Source organism: Haliotis cracherodii, unplaced genomic scaffold, assembly GCF_022045235.1.
Source record: "Haliotis cracherodii isolate W230 unplaced genomic scaffold, xgHalCrac1.p SCAF_13, whole genome shotgun sequence".
NCBI lineage: Eukaryota > Metazoa > Mollusca > Gastropoda > Lepetellida > Haliotidae > Haliotis > Haliotis cracherodii.
This window is the reverse complement of record NW_027266268.1, coordinates 24,092,505-24,110,971: the sequence shown is the minus strand read 5'-3', so window position 1 is coordinate 24,110,971 and position 18,467 is coordinate 24,092,505. Positions and strand designations below refer to the sequence as shown.

At 40.8% G+C, this 18,467-nt stretch overlaps 1 protein-coding gene across 1 annotated transcript in view; it reads right to left on the bottom strand.

The window, feature by feature from the left end:
* Window positions 1–17,280, bottom strand: part of LOC139459787 (tudor domain-containing protein 5-like) — a 76,072-nt gene extending 58,792 nt beyond the window's left edge. The window contains exons 1-13 of the mRNA XM_071241453.1: window positions 15,984–17,280; window positions 14,429–14,553; window positions 12,371–12,427; window positions 11,204–11,360; window positions 10,576–10,727; window positions 9,620–9,728; window positions 8,709–8,797; window positions 6,360–6,556; window positions 5,297–5,441; window positions 5,040–5,101; window positions 3,567–3,636; window positions 2,117–2,197; window positions 1,162–1,305 (exon numbers count right to left, since the gene is read on the bottom strand). Of these exons, the coding sequence (XP_071097554.1) occupies window positions 1,162–1,305; window positions 2,117–2,197; window positions 3,567–3,636; window positions 5,040–5,101; window positions 5,297–5,441; window positions 6,360–6,556; window positions 8,709–8,797; window positions 9,620–9,728; window positions 10,576–10,727; window positions 11,204–11,360; window positions 12,371–12,427; window positions 14,429–14,553; window positions 15,984–17,133 (2,538 nt within the window). The 5' untranslated portion in view covers window positions 17,134–17,280. The remainder of the gene's footprint in view (window positions 1–1,161; window positions 1,306–2,116; window positions 2,198–3,566; window positions 3,637–5,039; window positions 5,102–5,296; window positions 5,442–6,359; window positions 6,557–8,708; window positions 8,798–9,619; window positions 9,729–10,575; window positions 10,728–11,203; window positions 11,361–12,370; window positions 12,428–14,428; window positions 14,554–15,983) is intronic.
* Window positions 17,281–18,467: the final 1,187 nt, after the last annotated feature.

Genomic DNA, 18,467 nt, shown 5'->3' with positions numbered 1-18,467 from the left:
GACGAGCAAACGCTTTAATCACAAGGCTACCCGACCACCCTGATTATCGGGAAAGCTGGGATTCTGGCTAAACAGGCACCAGACTATTGGGCTTTCTCTGTATTCGTACAGACATGCTACGTTACTTACAAGTGAAAATAGTTTAGGGCTGCACTCAGCAATGCTACAGTTATATCAAAGTGGTATATAAATAACCAAATCTTGAAGAGTCAAACCGGTGGTTGATACCATGAGCAATAATCCATGCCACAGAGGCAGGATGACACACAAGAGGTGAATGGTATAAAACAAGGGACGCAAAAAAAAACATGTATCCCAAGTGATCCTGCTACAACAAATTTATCTTAACAACACGTTTTAATGTGATATTGTAAAAGAATTAACACAAATTCAAAATTGATAAAAAACAGCTCTTTCATTGAGCTGTGGTTAACTTGGGCTATGTCACGTGACTTCCATTGACTCTGAAAAAGCGTGTGGCTTTTTGCTTTGAAGCGAGGTATAACAGATTTATTCCCCCGCTGAGAAATTTATTATCCTCCACTTGACACAATATTTCATCATGATCACGTGGACCAATCAGATCTCAGATCAGATTCTGACATGGAAGTATGATAATGAATTTAATGTGCCTTCCTTGGGATGCAAAATTCTTTTGTCTGCATCCATTTGAGCGTCCTGGGCTTACATTGTTGCATCATGAGGATCTGTACAATCATGGCAAATATATTCGAATGGAGTAGTGTTGGGTGAGTAAATGAGTTGGGCTTAACCCCGCTTTTAACAGTATTCCAGTTACATCACGGCGTGTCAGCTTAATGTGGGAGGAAAGTCCGAAGTGATGCAGGTCTCAGACGTTTTACCACTTCGGTGAAACCCACAAGCACGGGTATGGTGCTGACAAACCTAGAAACATAATCAGGGCGAACCGGGATTCGAACCCACAACCATAGGTTTCTGGCGTGCCCAAGGGAACAGCGTATCGCGCCGCCTTAGACGACTGGGCCACCCGTGCCCCCAGTAGCGTTGGGAACAGGATCATGAGCAGCAAGCGACTACGTCCAGCCAAGCCGTCCTGCACAACAACCCTGAAAATGATCCCATGTAGGTCTAATGTGTGTGGATGGTTAATGGAGCTATGTTTAGCATTGTAAAACTTACCTCTCTCAGGTTGTCTGGGTAGAGGGGGACTGTCTGCAGCTCATCCGGAGTGAACACTGCATAACCCTCATGAACCAAGTGGTCATTGACATGGAGGTCGACATCCGAGGTGGTGTCTGTCAGACACATGGACAGCACTCGACTCTGAAGAATGTAGGAGTGAGTGAGTGAGTTTTGGCTTTATGCCGCTTTTAGCAATATTCCAGCAATATCATGGCAGGGGACACCAGAAATGGGCTTCACACATTGTACCCATGTCGGGAATTGAACCCGGGTCTTCGGCGTGACGAGCGAACGCTTTAACCACTTGGCTACCCGACCGCCCCTAAGAATGTAGGAAAGGGAATAAATGTTGTTTTACAGTCAGCAATGTAACAGCCACAATCCGGATGATCCAGTGTATCATAGACAATTTATTATGATTTATACCCTGGACCTATTTGCAATCTCTTGATTAAAGACCTGTCTTTACTGACATGATGGTATAAAGAGATCATTCATTTCTGAAACACGGCGATATATCACTAGTACTTGACCCCCTTCTTGCATGACATTTCTAATACAACTTGTTCACGCTTTGGCCGATTTATAGTGCTAGCCCACTGAGATACCATGCCGTAGTTTAACATGAATACCCCACTCAGACACAGTATACGGACTCCGAGCCGACCAGTCCTTGTTTTAGCCCCTCAATGCCGAGTGCCAGACAGGGTTGCAACAAGAACCAGTCTTTTGGCATGATGCGGCTGGGGCTAAAACAAGGACATTCTGCTCCCTGAGCGGACGCTCTACCACTAGACCACGGAGGCGGTCCTCACTCACATGTAAATCACATTCAACGATCAGAAGGGCACTTCGAATGGTTGTTGATGTCAAGGTTGTGAGCCAATGGTGGGTGAGTGAAGTGAAGAACCTGATGTTTGCCATAAACCTCCTGTCTCCCCCCGTGCCTTACCTTCTGAGAAGTAATCAGCGCTATCATCGGCTTGTTTGTGCAAATCTTCAGCATCTCCAGCTTTCCTTGTTCGGTCCATTTCTGTAAGAACAGAGGGAGGTATCTTATAGACAAGAAACTAGGTGTGTACCATGACAGTCAACAAGATTGGTATCTCTCAGCTGCGTCTCTGTTACATTTTGTGCAGTTTCAGTGAATACTGTTCAACACAGCACTCGGCAATATTCCAGCTGTGTATAGTCAGGGCCAGGCAACACAGTGGTTGATATCACAAACACAAATCCACTAGGGCATGACGACACTCAAATAGCAACCAACCAATCCAGAGTGGGGCTTTGCAACAAGCATGTGATACTGGGAGCTTATTCTACATCGCATTCAAGATTATTGCATTTACCGTATTAGACACGCTCTAATAAGCGCCCACAGCAATATTTGCTAATATATTGGCTAGTGAACAATCCCAATTGGCACCCCTTCTGATTGATCAATGTACACAAGACTTATTTTTTCGCATATAATATGCACTTGTGTGTTTTATGCACCCTTAATTGTGGGCAATCAAATTCTGGAAAAATATATCTGTCATACATAAACATTTCAGGCTGTCAGCATAAACCACGAAATTTTTCTTTCAACTCTGTTTTTTTTCTACCAAACAAATATTCTAATAAGACCCTCTATTTCTAATTTTGAGAGCGCCCTGGGCGCTTATTACGTCGAATACAGTATATACAGCGATGTGCATGCATGCGCACATGTTGCTGCTTGTTCTAGTCCAGAAAATGCCGGCTGTATAGCGCTAGCCTACTGAAATACCATGCCAGAGTCTTAACATGGCTACCAAGCTCAGACACAATATACTGACTCTGAGACAACAGGCCCTTAGCCCCTTATTAGTGACGGCCATGCAGGGCAAAAACAAGTTCCATCTTTTGACGTCTTTTGGGATGACAAGGCCAGGGATTGTACAATCGACCTTGGGTTTATGATGTGCCCAAGGGATGCAACTCTGCACAGCGAATTATGGGGCCTTGGACAACCTGTGCCCCTGAATTACTGATGAGAAAATTTGCCAAAACATAGGTGCACAGCACATGAAGATTCAATACTATAATTGTATCACTGGTTGAGGTATTGATGCTACTCAAAAGGAGTTAAAGAAAGATTTTTTTCATATGTCTACAGTTAATGTCATGGCTGGTGCGAATTGCAACACACAAATTGTGGGTGTTCTTTAACTTGTTTTGAGTGGTATATATGTAATACTCGTATTGTATGTGCACAATATATTTCAGTGCATCACCTCATCTTAATTTTGAATATTTGTCTGTTTGTCAAATACAGACTTAAAACCCAAATCATCATCATCATCATCATCTTGTGTCAATTTTTCTGTATTGTGATAAATCGCGACTTTGTCAAATTCCCAGTATGAATCTGCAGTTACCTCCCCTGAAGGTTGAATGTTGGACAGTCTCGCCTGAACAGCCTGGGCGGGCAGCTTGAGGTAGCGGGACCTGAGGAGGAGAATACATCCAGCTCACGCACATATCATGGGCAGTCATTACTTCATGCAAGTACAAAAACAGCAACTTTTAGTTTGCAAGTAAATAAAATCTGATCGGTCACTCATACAGTTACTCTGTGAATTCCGTACCATTGGCACTATCCGTGTACCTATACTACTCCAGGGGCGGCGGGTAGCCTAGTGGTTAAAGCATTCGCTTGTCACGCCGAAGACAAGGGTTCGATTCCCGACATGGGTACAATGTGTGAAGCCCATTTCTGGTGTCTCCAGCTGTGATATTGCTGAAATATTGCTACAAGCGGCGTAAAACCATACTCACTCACTCACTCACTATACTACTCCACTTTTGATACGGATATTATATCGTTCCTTGATATAAAACCATTATTGTCCAGTGTATATTTCAATAGAATGACATATCTGATTATCCCAATCAAAGGTTGAGTAGTTTTTTTATTGTTTAACGCCGCACTTAGCAATATTCAAGCTATTTGACAGCTGTCTGTAAATAATTGAGTTTAGATCATGAGCATCAATCTAAGTAATTGGGATATGATGGCATGCATCAACCAAGTCAGCTAACTTGACCACCCATTGTGTTAGTCCCCTCTTACGGCAAGCATGGGTTGCTGAAGACCCCTTCTGATCCGTATCTTCACGGATAGGTCTCATTATTATAGCATTCCACTTCTACTGAGTTGACACTGATCTTTAAGTCCAGAGAATGGTGTAACAAGCACTATACATGCTGGATTTGGGATTCAAATCCACCACCAAACATTTCACTGCATGTGTAAGGGACACAACTCTGCACAGACTTGTGACATCTGGATCACTTCTGTCCTCTAAGGCTTAAAAAAATAAAAGAATTGGTTCCCAGGCAATGGTTTTTGAAAATATAACACGGGCGGGCAGTGTCTTTTTGTTTGTTTTTTGTTGCTCAAACTAGAATGTAGCCAAATAAACAGTTGTGTAGCCAAACAAACAGTTGTGTAGCCAAACAAACAGTTGTGTAGCCAATTGAACAGTTGTGTAGCCAAATAAACAGTTGTGTAGCCAAACAAACAGTTGTGTAGCCAAATAAACAGTTGTGTAGCCAAACAAACAGTGTAGCCAAATAAACAGTTGTGTACAATCAACCTGAAGAAGGGCCTCCCTACAAAATGTATTCCTTAATGAGTAAAATATTGGAATACAGAATTTGAGTACTGTTGGACTATTTAAGGATTTGTTTGTTTTTTCTAAAAATGGAAATTAAAATGAATCGTGTGGCGAACTTTATGATGATGTGGGCGGTGCCTGAGAAACAAGACTATTATTTTTTTAGCCTTAATTCTACACAAAAGTATTATCAACATTCAATTTTCTCTGTACAAGATCCTGGCATCTCACCGCAGTAGTCTCAGTGTCTTCTTCTGCACGGAGCAGGTGTTGCCGTAGTCAACGTAGTACACCTGCACACAGAACAGGGCAAAATAAGTATTATCACAGTAGCACTGTAGGTCATTATCAATATCTATTACCGGTGACCCAAAGTTTACAAAGAGTAACATTTTCTTCCTGCTGTGTCCTGCTTTATTTCAGTCTTAGAATTTGAAGAATTTAGCAGTGGAACCCTTGAGGTTAAATCCCTGCGACAGCTGACTCACGTCCACGAAGTCCATGGTCCTGATGCTGGTGATGATACCACGGTGCCAGTTCTGGTCCTCGGGGAACAACACAGCCACCACCTGCCCCACGGCCAGCAGTGACTCCGGAACCTTGTACTGGTTGCCACTGCTGCTCCGATAAAACCTAAAAACAACCACAGTAGCCAATCAGCATGTTCTGTAACCCCAGCGTGTTTAATAACACATTGAACATTATTCTCTCATGCAGGTGTCCATATTGTCACTGCGGATTCTGCTGATCAAAGAATGAACATGTCTCTTGTATAACTTGGATGCTGTATTTGAGGAGGTACCGTATTTGCCATAAAAAACACCACGAACCCTTTGAAATTGACAGGGGCAGTGCCTAATAAATCCATACACAATGATTTAAATTTGTTTTCAGAGATCGAGGGGTAGTGAACAAACGTAGTTCAAATGTCTATAAAAAAAAAAACTTTTTCGATAATAGTAACTTTAAATAGTAAAGAATATGATCTGAGCAGTAAATTATGGTGAGAAAGGCTTGGATTATATGAAGCACAGTTGTCCTGAAAATGATAGAGTGACAAGTTAGCGACTTTCGGAATGTGACTCTGGTGCGCCTGTGACGATCAGGGGCACAGGAAATCTTTCAGACATGATATGAGATAAGCAATTAGGATGAGTCAGGGAAAGGTAAAATAATGAAAATCAAATACAGTTTCCACTGTTTGAAGATGCAGCATCTCTTGAATAATTTGAAATATCTCATCACACTCCACGAAATTTCATTGCTTTTCGACCAGAGGTGATTTTTCTCTCATAGGCAAAAATATTCCAGGATAACCCCTGCTACCGAAATCAACTCGTTGACAACCACTAAACTGATATTGAAGTAAATAAATCAATTTAAAAAAATAAAAACAAATATATATTTTTTTAAATTCCTTCTTACCGACCTGTCTTTCTCAAGTCAATGTTACCTCAAACTCAACCACTTGAGGGGCCTCTACATTAAGTTATGTCAGCTGATTTTGAAATGATATGAATAGAAATCAGGCACTACTTAAGGTCAACTCACTCCAGATCATCCATGAGTCTCTCCAGAGCTTTGGTGTTGTTCCGCTCCCGGAACTGAGTCCAGAACAATCCTGGAGAGACGATGTTGGACACGAAGATCTCCACGTAGTCGGAGAAATCTGGCAGAGGGAGCTGTGTGTAGTATGACCCTGGTCCCACTGCGTCCGCAGGTAGACTGTCTTGAACATTGGGAGGTGCCTGCCAACAAACTTAAAATTAGCGCTGTAATGATTCTCTGATACCCACGATGTCATCAGTACTTGGGGAAACATGATACATCAGTTTGGCCACCTGTAAGTACAGCGGAACATGAGGATGTGGTGGTTATAGAGGGCGTTAGATAAAGCAGTAGATGATAAAGTGCAATCTCATCATATCACCTCTTTGCCATCAAAGTTATCTCCCTTTGATTTCTCAGCTTTCGTATGATTTTGGTTGGTTGGTTTGTTGTTTAACACCACACTCAGCAATATTCCAGCTATATGACGGCAGTCTGTAAATAATAGAGTCTGGACCAGACAATCCAGTGATTGACATCATGAGCAATGATCCACACAATTGGGATACGATGACATGCATCAACGAAGTCAGCGAGCCTGACCACCCTATCCCGTTAGTCGCCTTTTACGACAAGCATAGTCACCTTTTACGGCATGAATGGCTTTGTACGAATAAGATTTTGAGCAGAGCTGAATATCTCCGGACATCTTTCAATACAGGCTGACGGTACAGCTGGCACTACGACTCACCACAAATAGTAAGAAATGATAAAGTCACTGAAATACAATTCTGTAAATAACCTTAGTTTTGTTTGGGGGCTTTTCAAACCAAAAACTTGTCCAAATTGAAAACGTAAACAGCATTAGAAATTGACACTAGTCCTGTAATCCTTGCCAAACAGTTAATGTATCATAAGGACCAGTAGAAAATTGCCATTGTTAAGGGATTTTCATTATCCATTAGACCAGTAGACTTAAAATGTTAGTTTGCCTAGTTTATCAGATTTTTTAGCATTGTATAAGAGTTCCAAATGTAAGGGGGAAATTTACCTTCACAAATTGCTCCAATGACCTTCAATACAGCTCATATGTTAAATGTTTCAAAAAGTGGGATTCACATCAATTACAAGCATCAAACAAAACAAACACATTTACACTTTTAACTCATTATAAATTGTAACCAAAAAACTAAGTTACAATTAAAGCAAGAGTCAATAGACCTTAAAATACATGAGATAAAAACAACTGCATGTAGGTATATTGACAAACTTAATATACTTACAATATAATTATATATATCAGTTAAAAACAATTGTTCAATCAATGACTGTTGCCACACTGAGACAGGTTATGAGGGTCCTGATTGGGTCTACTATTAGTGTAAAACGAATAAATGAACTAAAGAAACGATCGTTAACGTAAGATGAGTACACTTTTTATCATAACTAATCATTTTTTGTTGTTATTACAGATTAATGGTATAATGTCCATAACAAACTGCTGAGTGTAAATTAAAACATAACTGAAATCATAATTGTGCTACAATCTCATAACTAGATGTAACAACACGAGAAGGCCTGTCAGCATGCACATGGTGTGTGTCTGGTATTTACAAAACTAGGACTGCAGTAATGAAAAGAAAGCTGACCCACTGTCCTCATGTTTCCCAGGAGACAGACAGACAGACGATCCACATTAACAAAGAGACGATTTCACAATTTAGATTCAACTTGACAGCTTGTCCGCTATTCGCATGTTTTTAACTAAGCTGAAAATATAACTACAGTAGAACATGGATAAAACGAACTACAAGGGACCAGAGAAATCAGTTTGTTATATCCAGTGTTTGTTATATATGTTTTCGCTCGGAAACGTCTGCCATCTTGGATAAAACAAAAGACAATACACGTAATTGCAGCATTGACTTGTACTAGCAGTGATCACTTCATAGAATTCAATTGATAACATTTTATAACATTCATTTAAGTTTAACAAGGTTGATCCGTCACCGCTGATTGTGTGGATTCGCCGTGATTGTGTTGATTCACCACTGATTGCATACAGTCAATTGTCAGTGACACTTGACACTGAGTGAGATTTCTTAGTTCGCTATACACGTCACTAATCAGTTCGCTGTATCCGTTAGTTCACTATAGAGAGTACGTAATATATGTAAATTATATATGATATTAAATAGGAGATAAATCAGGGATTTTTTAACAGTTGTATCCGTTTGTTCACTCTATCCGTGTTCGTTATATCTATGTTCTACTGTACTGTGGACTAAAGGCCCCAAATTTGAGTGACAACCGACTGGTGACCTCCCCCATCGGGACCCTCAAGATGCGTACCTCAGTGACAGCAAGCGGCTGGTAGGTGTCCAGCAACTGGTCAAACTTCCGGGCCAGGTCGGAGTAGATGGCGTACAGCATGAGGCAGCCTGCATCAGACACACAGGGAGCAGTGAGAAAATGAACATGTTGACACAGGATAACAGTGGATGGTCATGATCAAGTCAATGTCAAGCCATTGTAACTGAGAGCATGATTTGGTTGGTTTGTTGTTTTACGCTGCACTCAGCAATATTCCAGCTATATGACATCGGTCTATAAATAATCGAGTCTGGACCAGACAATCCAGTGATTAATATCATGAGCATCAATCCACGCAATTGGGATCGCTGACATGCATCAACCAAGTCAGCGGGCCTGACCACCCGATCCTGTTAGTCGCCTCTTACGACAAGCATAGTCACCCCGGAATGAGCAACACCCAAACCCCATTTCAGTCAGCTATTACAACAAACATGCAGTACTGGGGACATTCACTGACCCAGAATCCCACAGGATTATCCACATCATCCATGATGTTCAACAGATATCCGCATTGACAGATATCCGAATTATGATTGATAAAATCATCTTTTACATCTTTGAACGTTTGTTTGTAATTTAACGCCAAATTCAGCATTCAAGGACACACTTTAATAAGTTTGATATTCTACTTGTCCCCAATTTTGTTGGTTGTTTAATGCTGGAGGCCTGCAAATAATTAAACCTAGTCAAACCAATGATTGATTTTATGAGCAACTATCCACGCCATAAGGGTACGATGGCGTACATTCAACCAAATGACTGAGCCTTAAACCAATTCCATTTTGGATGCCTCTTACGACCAGCATGGGTTATCGGGACCGATTCTAACCAGGAATCCAGAATGATGCAATACAATTGTGTATAATCTGTACACACAGTAAACTCACCATCCCCCTTGTAGTTGATCTGCAGCACATCGTCTGTGAGAGAGATACACAGTTTCTCCAGAGAGCCACAGTAGGCAATTTCGTCCTTCAATGTCCTTCCAGTCATCTCCTGCAATAAGCGGGGCGGGCGGTTAGCCAAGTGGTTAAAGCGTTCGCTCGTCACGCCAAAGACCCGGGTTCGATTCCCAACATGGGTACAATGTGTGAAGCCCATTTCTGGTCTCCCCCGCTGTGATATTGCTGGAATATTGCTACAAGCAGCGTAAAGCTAAAAGCGGCGTAAAGCCAAAACTCACTCATTCACTCACTCACTCACTCCTGCAACAAGCCATGAGTGGCAATACTTTGTTAAAACAATGCATACTGAACTGCCAACCCTTAACAGGTGAGCGTCAAAGATGTGCATACTCTTAGTGAGTGAGTATGGGTTTATGCTGCTTTTAGCAATATTCCAGCAATATCAGAGCAGGGGACACCAGGAACGGGCTTCACACATTGAACCCATGTGGGGAATCGAACCAAGGTCTTTGGCGTGATGTGCAAACGCATCAACCACTAGACTACCACACCATCCACTAAACATGGAGATTCTGGGATCTAATCTAACCTGGAATCTCCACAGGTTGACAAGCATGAGGTACTTGGTTCTACTCTAGGCCGGAATCCCCCATATTAACGCCGCACTCAGCAATATAACAGCAATATGACGGCGGTCTGTAAATAATTGAGTCTGGACCAGAAAGTCCAGTGATTGACATCATGTGCATCACTCCATGCAATTGGAATACGATGACATGCATCAATCAAGTCAGCAAACCTGACCACCCAATCCCGTTAGTTGCCTCTTACGACAAGCATAGTTGCCTTTTACGGCAAGAATGGGTTGCTGAAGACCTATTCTACCCCGGATCTTCACGGCTCACAAGCATGAAGCAGTGAGGACCTAATCTGACTACCTTGTATTTAGCTGGGAACTCCTGCATGAGAATCCCTTCCTGGTGAGCCTGTAGCACCTGCCGGACGCTCTCTCGGAAACTTTGGTTCTCTTTAGGGCTCTGCAGCCTTTCTTTAGATGGCACGGCCCCAGTTGCCTTCCTCTCAACCTCATCTGCAATATAACCTCATCTGCAATATAACCTCATCTGCAATATAACCTCCCTGTACAGCCCTGTTCATATCTGATCTTACTTCACTGTTTGTTTGCTTGTTTGTTGTTAAACGGAGCACTCAGCATATTCCAGCTATATAACGGCATACTGTAAATAATCGAGTCTGGACCAGACAATCCAGTGATTGACATCAGGCACATGAATCCGCAAAATTGGGCATCGACCAAGTCAGCAACTCCGACCACCTGATTGAATCTTACGATTTGGTTGGTTGGTTTGTTGTTTAACGCCGCACTCAGCAATATTCCAGCTATATGACGGCGGCACGGACTTGGGATCGATGACATGCATCAACCAAGTCAGCGAGCCTGACCACCTGATTGCCTTTTACGACAAGCATATTGAATCTTATGAAAGATTGGCCTGCTGAAGATAACCCAGATCATCACAGGGTCTGAAGTGTTGGTCAGTCTACCGTGTTCCTCTGTCTTGTAATGAGCACCAAGTAGAAGAAAGTCTCCCTTTTTGTTGGGGCGTTGGATCTCGACAAGCTGTTTCGGAAGTGTCGACATAAACTCGACCACGCTGTGAAATCCCAAGTCCTTAAATGGCAGCTCCTTGTTGAACATTCCCTGAAACACAGCATCAGCGTTACCAAATGTGTCCGGTGCTCAGGAAATCCAAACACTGACTACTTTTCATTGGGCAAAAAATATGTGAAACGTTCTCGTCCAAAGGTGAGGTGAAATTGATTCCAAGATTTTTGCACTTATATAGCGATGTGCATGCACGTGTGTGTGTGTGTGTGTGTGTGGCTGCTTGTACTAGCCAGACTGATGCTGATTTATGGTGCTAGCACACTGAGATACCATCCCTCAATTTAACATGAATACCGCGGATGCTCTACCTCTAGACCACGGAGGCTGTCTCCAAAGCTACTTGTTCGGATTTGTTTTTAACAATAGTGTAACAGATCGGCAATATTTGGATCTAGGTGGCATCCATGAAATGAACATCTGTAGTGTTATGCCCGACGGATAAATTTGATACAAAAGTGAATTTTATCTCTGAGTAAAACTTAAAATACACTAATTACAGGGCAACTGTAGCTAAGTTTCCAAAGACCTTTCTCCTACTCCATGTACAACTTGTCATTCAGTTCTCGCATACAGGGTGCGGCAAGTCGGACATGGTATTCCCATGCCCTGGTTTTACCTTGAATGCATATGTCAGGGGAATCAAATTGTGTGGAGTGAGTGAGTGAGTGAGTGAGTGAGTGAGTTAGGTTTAATGCCAATTTGAACATTATTCCAGTTATATCCCGGCGTGTGAGCTTAATGTGGGAGGAAAGCCCGAATTGATGCAGGTCTAGGACGTTTACCACTTTGGTGAAACCTACGAGCACGGGTCTGGTGTTGACAAACCTAGAAACATAATCAGAGCGAACCAGGATTCAAACCCACAATCATGGATTTCTGGCATGCCAAAAGGTCGCAACTCTGCACAGTGAATTGCGTCGCTTTAGACAACTGGACCAAGCTCCTGAAGGGAATACTAACAAATGTTAATGATGAGTAATTATACCATGGCCTAATAGAAATATGTGTACAAGAAGCCCTAGAAAAGAGCATTCATTTCATACCTTGTACTCGAACGGCAGCCTGCTAGCCCATATTCCCTTCGGTCTTCTCTCCAGGACCTTCAACGGAACAAATTCATGAAAATACACAGTGACTGACTGAGCCAATGAATGTGGTTAAAGCACCACCCTGACTATAAATAGCCCACAAGGTGGCGGTGTTTCAGTTTCGAACATATACCGTGCACCACAGGATTACGTTTTGGTGTTGTGATACATATTATGGTGTTTTGTTCGTCGACACTGCCCTTATTCATAACGTCATTTATGTCATTTAAATGATTTTATGTATACAATATGTTAAAACATTCACATGTTCGATGAATTTCCTTGTGGGTAATAAAGTACTGTCATTGTCATTTTAGGACTACTGCAGCAATATGATGGAAGCTATAGCTTGTGAACTTCAAGAACAGGCTTCATGCCTTGTACCTGTGTGCATTAGGCCACACTTTTTTAAGTTTATGTTTCAGAGATTTATTCTAGCTTATATATTATTCAAACTATAAATAGGCAAGCCAATCATTTTCTTATTTATATGAAAGTCATTCTGCCGTGGCACGATTGTGATGTAAACATGGAATTTATATATAACATTTTTTATTGCACAAGAGGGACTATATTATTTGCCAGAGACATAATGAAAATAAATACTTATTATGTTCCATTTATTTCTTTTCCAGCTGCTTTTCAGTCGGGCCGATGGGCCCGTGAAACGAAATATAAAAAATGTGTGGCATCACTGACCTCCAATTCATGATACACTGATATTATTGCAATGACACATTCCAACAATGTAACACATCAGGCCTCAAAGTTTAAATTTTTACCATGTTGACATGTGGCTACAAGTATTTTTTTCCAGGTAGCCAGTGGTAAAATCATCAAAATATTGCAGGTAGCCAAATGCATTTGAAATTATCTTTTATCAAATATCTATTATAACATGTACATATAGCACTAGCCTTGGAATTGTATATTAGTGAAAACTGCACTTGAGTTTTGTTACTTGTGACTCGAGCAATGATACAATTCATGTTACTAGATTATATAGGTATATCCTTGCTTATCCAATGAGCATTGTCAACTACAATAGAGTATAAATTACATTAACTAATATAATGTACTAATTAGATTAATATTTATGTATTTCGTTTCTTTGTCGACTTTAGGAGGAATTATTTGCGAGTACAATTATTAGCAGACATGTTTTCCAAGATCAGCTGTTATATATTTTTGTGTCTACAGATGTGTAGCAATAGAATTTAGTTGCCACAAGATATTTTTCAAGGTAGTCATTTGGCTACCTCTGAATTTTAGACAATAGACAAACTGAAATTTAGGTCACACTGGAGACCGTTTTAGACGCATCTTTGAGGACTGCACATGGATATATCTAGACCAGCTCACAGGCAATTATTCAGCCCAAAGTCTGCAGCAAATGTCAGTAAAATTTCCCAAATTGAGAAAAGAAATTTCCCGATTCATGTAAATTTGCTTCAATGGCTCAGTTGACAGTTTTGAAGCGACTTGTATTTCACTGGCAACAGGATCATTACAGAAAAAAACCTTCACTTAAATTTCTTAAATTTTATAAGACTGCATTCAATGCAATGCCAAAATATAATTATTAAATATCTCTGACATTAAGAAATATGCCTTTGATATAATGAAACTAAGAACTTAAATACCAATTTTGAACCAGACTAACAGTACAGTAGAACACGGATATAACGAACACGGATATAGCGAACAAACGGATAAAAACCAACTGTTAAAAAATCCTGATTTATCTCCTATATAATATCATATAAAATTTACGCATATAACGAACTCTCTACAGCGAACTAATGGATACAGCGAACTGATATCTGATCACCGACAAGCCCATCTATCACTAATTAGTGACATGTATAGCGAACTGAGAAATCTCACTCAGTGTCGGATATAACAAACTGATTTCACTGGTCCCTTGTAGTTTGTTATATCTGTGTTCTACTGAATTTCCCAATTTGCCTGCCATGGACATAAGTTTTGAATCCTAGTCAAATCCAAGGTCACCTGTTTGATTTCTTCCTGCAACTCAGGGGAAACTCCACAGTCATCATCAAACATAAACTCGGTAGAATCCAAGGAGCTGTTGCAAGACTTGCTGTCCCTTGATTGCTGTGCCAGTCTGCGGTCATCTGTAGATCACAATGGAAAAGTCAGCACACACGCTCCCATTAACTAGATGCTGTATACATGGAAACATAACATGACACTTTAATTAAGCATTGCAAGAGTCCTTCTTCATTTTCCCGTGAAAATTCAGGGAAAGAATAAGTCTTCAGCAACCCATGCTTGCGACTATGATGGTCATAAGAGGCAACTAATGGGATCAGGTGGTCAGGCTCGGTAATTTGGTTGAAACATGGCATCGTATCCCAATCACATAGATCGATGCTCATGATGTCAATCACTGGATTGTCTGGTCCAGACTCGATAACTTACAGACTGTAGTCATAGCTGGAATATTGCTGAATGCGGCGATAAACATGGAAAAAAAAAATCTCTAATAATCTCTTACCAACTCACTCAAGAGACAATTCTTTGCTACCAGTATATTTTAACAATAACATATGATATGTAATTGTTGTTTGTAAGTTAATGTTAATATCGCAGACAGTAATATTCCAGCTGCATTACATCTGCCTGTAAATACCAAGTGTTGACCAGACAATCCAGTGGTTGATATAATAAGCATCTTCCTCCACTGTTGGGGGTACTATGAATGCAATCAACAAAGTCACTAAGCCTGACAACCCACATCATTTTGTCACCTCCTACAACAAGCATCAGCTGCTGGGGACCTTTTCTCACCCTGAATTTACTAGCCCTAGGTAACCCTTGTGATACCTCTCTAACATTAGACATAGCTAGCATGGTACAGAAAAGTTGCATTCCTGGAAGTTATGGCAAAGTGTCTGTCCCAGAACCATCTTTAATAATAATAATAATAATAATAATAATAATAATAAATATGCGGACCTCGCTTTTGAAATGTCATGCTTGCATCCCAAGTACTAAGTTGTCCAACTCCCCATTTTTCTCGGTGCCTTAGGTTTGGTACCTCCCAATCTGTTGACTGACATTGGGAGAGTACCCGGGTTTGCTACCAGGAATACAGCCCTTATACCTCACAGGTAGTATGTACCAGGAATACAGGTAGTATGTACCAGGAATACTACCTGTGAGGCATTAGGTTAACAGTCACATTACTATCTCATCCTACCGGGAACCCATTCACTGATGGGCTACCTACAAAGTCGCTCAAATGTTACAGACCCGTGATGATCCGTGGTAGAAAAGGTCTTCAGCAACTCATGCTTGCCATAAAAGACGCAATGCTTTTTGTAAGAGGCGACTAACAGGATTGGGTTGTCAGGCTCACTGATTTGGTTGATGCATGTCGTTGATCCCAATTGCATGGATCAATACTCATGATGTCAGTCACTGGATTGTCTGGTCCAGACTTGATTATTTACAGACCGCCCTCATATAGCTGGAATATTGCAGAGTGTGGCGTTAGACAATAAACAAACACAACAAATGTAACTTTTCAAACAAGTATCACCTGGTAATGTAACTTCTTTGCTTAGAGCAGCCACACAATGTGGTTCCTGTAATATCGGACTACTGACAGTGGTCATGGTAGGAAGGGGTTGCCTTGAAGCAGCAGGGCTGTAGACGTGTGATGTAGTCTGGACACTGACTGGTGGTTGTGGCACATACATCGTCATCTGCGGAGTCAGCATCGGTTGTGGAAGGTATTGTACGCTCGTTGGAATATGCACATTGGGAATAACAGGCACATGATACAGCATGTTACCGGATTGGATCACCTGCATCTGTGGATTTGGGTAGTCCATATTCTGCACACATGGCCTTTGAATTGTGTTTTGAATTGGCAGGCTCAAAAGAGAAGGAATGTTGGCTGAAGTTTGAGATTGGTTGTGTGATGAAGGCTTCTTATTTTGTGTGTCAGTGTTTGTAAATGTTTGTGACACTGGATATGTCGCTGAGGGCTGTGACTGACGGCGCTGTGATGTGACTGTATTTGTAACTGTATCTGCTGCAGCAGATGCTGAATGAATACTGTTTGCTTTTGGAGGAACATTTCGTCTTGGGGGCACACCAGAATTAAAATCTGTCGGTACAACCCTCAATTCTCCATTCTGAAAAGGAAGGAGCTTCACCACCAAGGGAATACTTTCCAAGAGGTCACTCAAAGTGTCAAATCTGAGTTTTTTATAATCAAGCTGATACCCAAATCTCTTTGAAAAACAAGTCTCAAAATGTGTGATTGGCAAGCCATCACCGTAGCTCTTGAATAAGTTCTGAATTTGATTTCTTAAGTGACTGGGTACTATTGGAGCAGGGCGATATGTATTCCGTCTTGGTGGTGGCTTCCGTAATACAGCCCATTTCTTCTTGTTGGGGATCTTCTGTCTTGACACAAGTCGCTCGATGTGTTGAGTTGTTGGATCCGTTGGTGCTTTGAGGATTAAAATACCCTTCTCCCATGATGGACAAACAGTGTCCGGGATATCTTGTAGGAAATCTTCTATGCTGTTGTATCCCAGCTGTCTGTAGGGTATTGGGGGTCCGATGAAGTTTTCATAATCTGTTCTCAGCTCCCTCAGGGTCAGCCCGACTGGGGACGAGAGAATCAAACCTCGAATTTGTTTCTTGGTTTCTTCCTTTAGTTTAGCTTTGTCAGTCATTTTTGGTTAATGTATATCGTAAAGGTAGCAAAATACAATAAACCAATGTGCTGTCATTCAATTAATAATTCAATATTCGTCCATTCGCGCGTATTGGAGCCAAAGTCTGTAGTTTGTTGTCATTATGTGACAGACACCCATGTGCACAAAGTGCGATTCGAAATTGTGAACTGGCTTTTTAACGAAATATGTTAACGCGGTGGCGTTTTGAGATAAGGGAAAGACACATAAAGACACAAAGAAGGGTTGTGTTTAATGTACTCTATGTTAATGATTTTAATAGCTTTAATTAAAATCCAACATTTGAGAAACTTTATGACGAGTGGGGCTATCAGTGGGGAGCACTAGATCTATACATATGAAGGTGCCAAAACCTCCTCCCCTGAATCCCGAATACCGTCTAATTTGTTACCCTGAGAGCACGCACCACTGAATTCCAAATACTACGAAACAGAAATCGAAAAAGAGCATAGAGGAAAGGGTGCAATTTCAAGTAAAATCACTTGAAAAATATCGAAAAAATAAATTTTTATATGAAGGAGACTGTTACGTACATCATTATGTTTGTTTACATGCAAGTTGAATTTGAGTACCAAATACCAATTTATTTGCGTTCCGCGTACCATTCCAGTATCCTTGCGTAATATTCAATAAGTAAAATGTAGCATTAATTGTAACATCATTTGTTTGTTTACTTTAAGCGTCGTATGTATCTGTATGTAATCATTTTAGCTAACATCAACACCAAATACTAACTCATAACTTCAGAATCATCGTTGTCTATACCGACATCAGACAAAACAATATTTGCATAATAATTATATGATTTGTTATGGATATTAACGCTACACCACCTGAAGAAATCCAAGCAAATAGTCACATTATTTTTGCTGTCTTATGGTATCTAGACTTCCATAGAATTCACACATTTACTGTACCAGAGTCTGTTGAAAAGGCTAAAAAACTAAAACAAATGTTCGGATAACAAGGAATTTAGCTATTTACCTGCGTTGCTTGTAAAGTAAATAAGAACGTATTTCCAGAGGAGTTCACGAAGCAAGGTGTATAAGTATTCAAAAGAAAAGCGTTAAATTAAATAATAGATGATTGTTTACCTTTGTTTGGAATAGTAAATAAGAAAAAAAGGTTGCTCGGATTCGACTTCCACAAGATGTTGAGAATGGTGGGATTGAAACCGTAGATAGTGTAGTATTCAATGAGGCACTTGAATTAGTTTGGCTGTCACAATATGCCAAAGAAAGAAACTTATGAACATAACCAGTACAACATGTATTAGAACTTGTAGGTTGACTACAGTTGTTGTTGAACTGTTA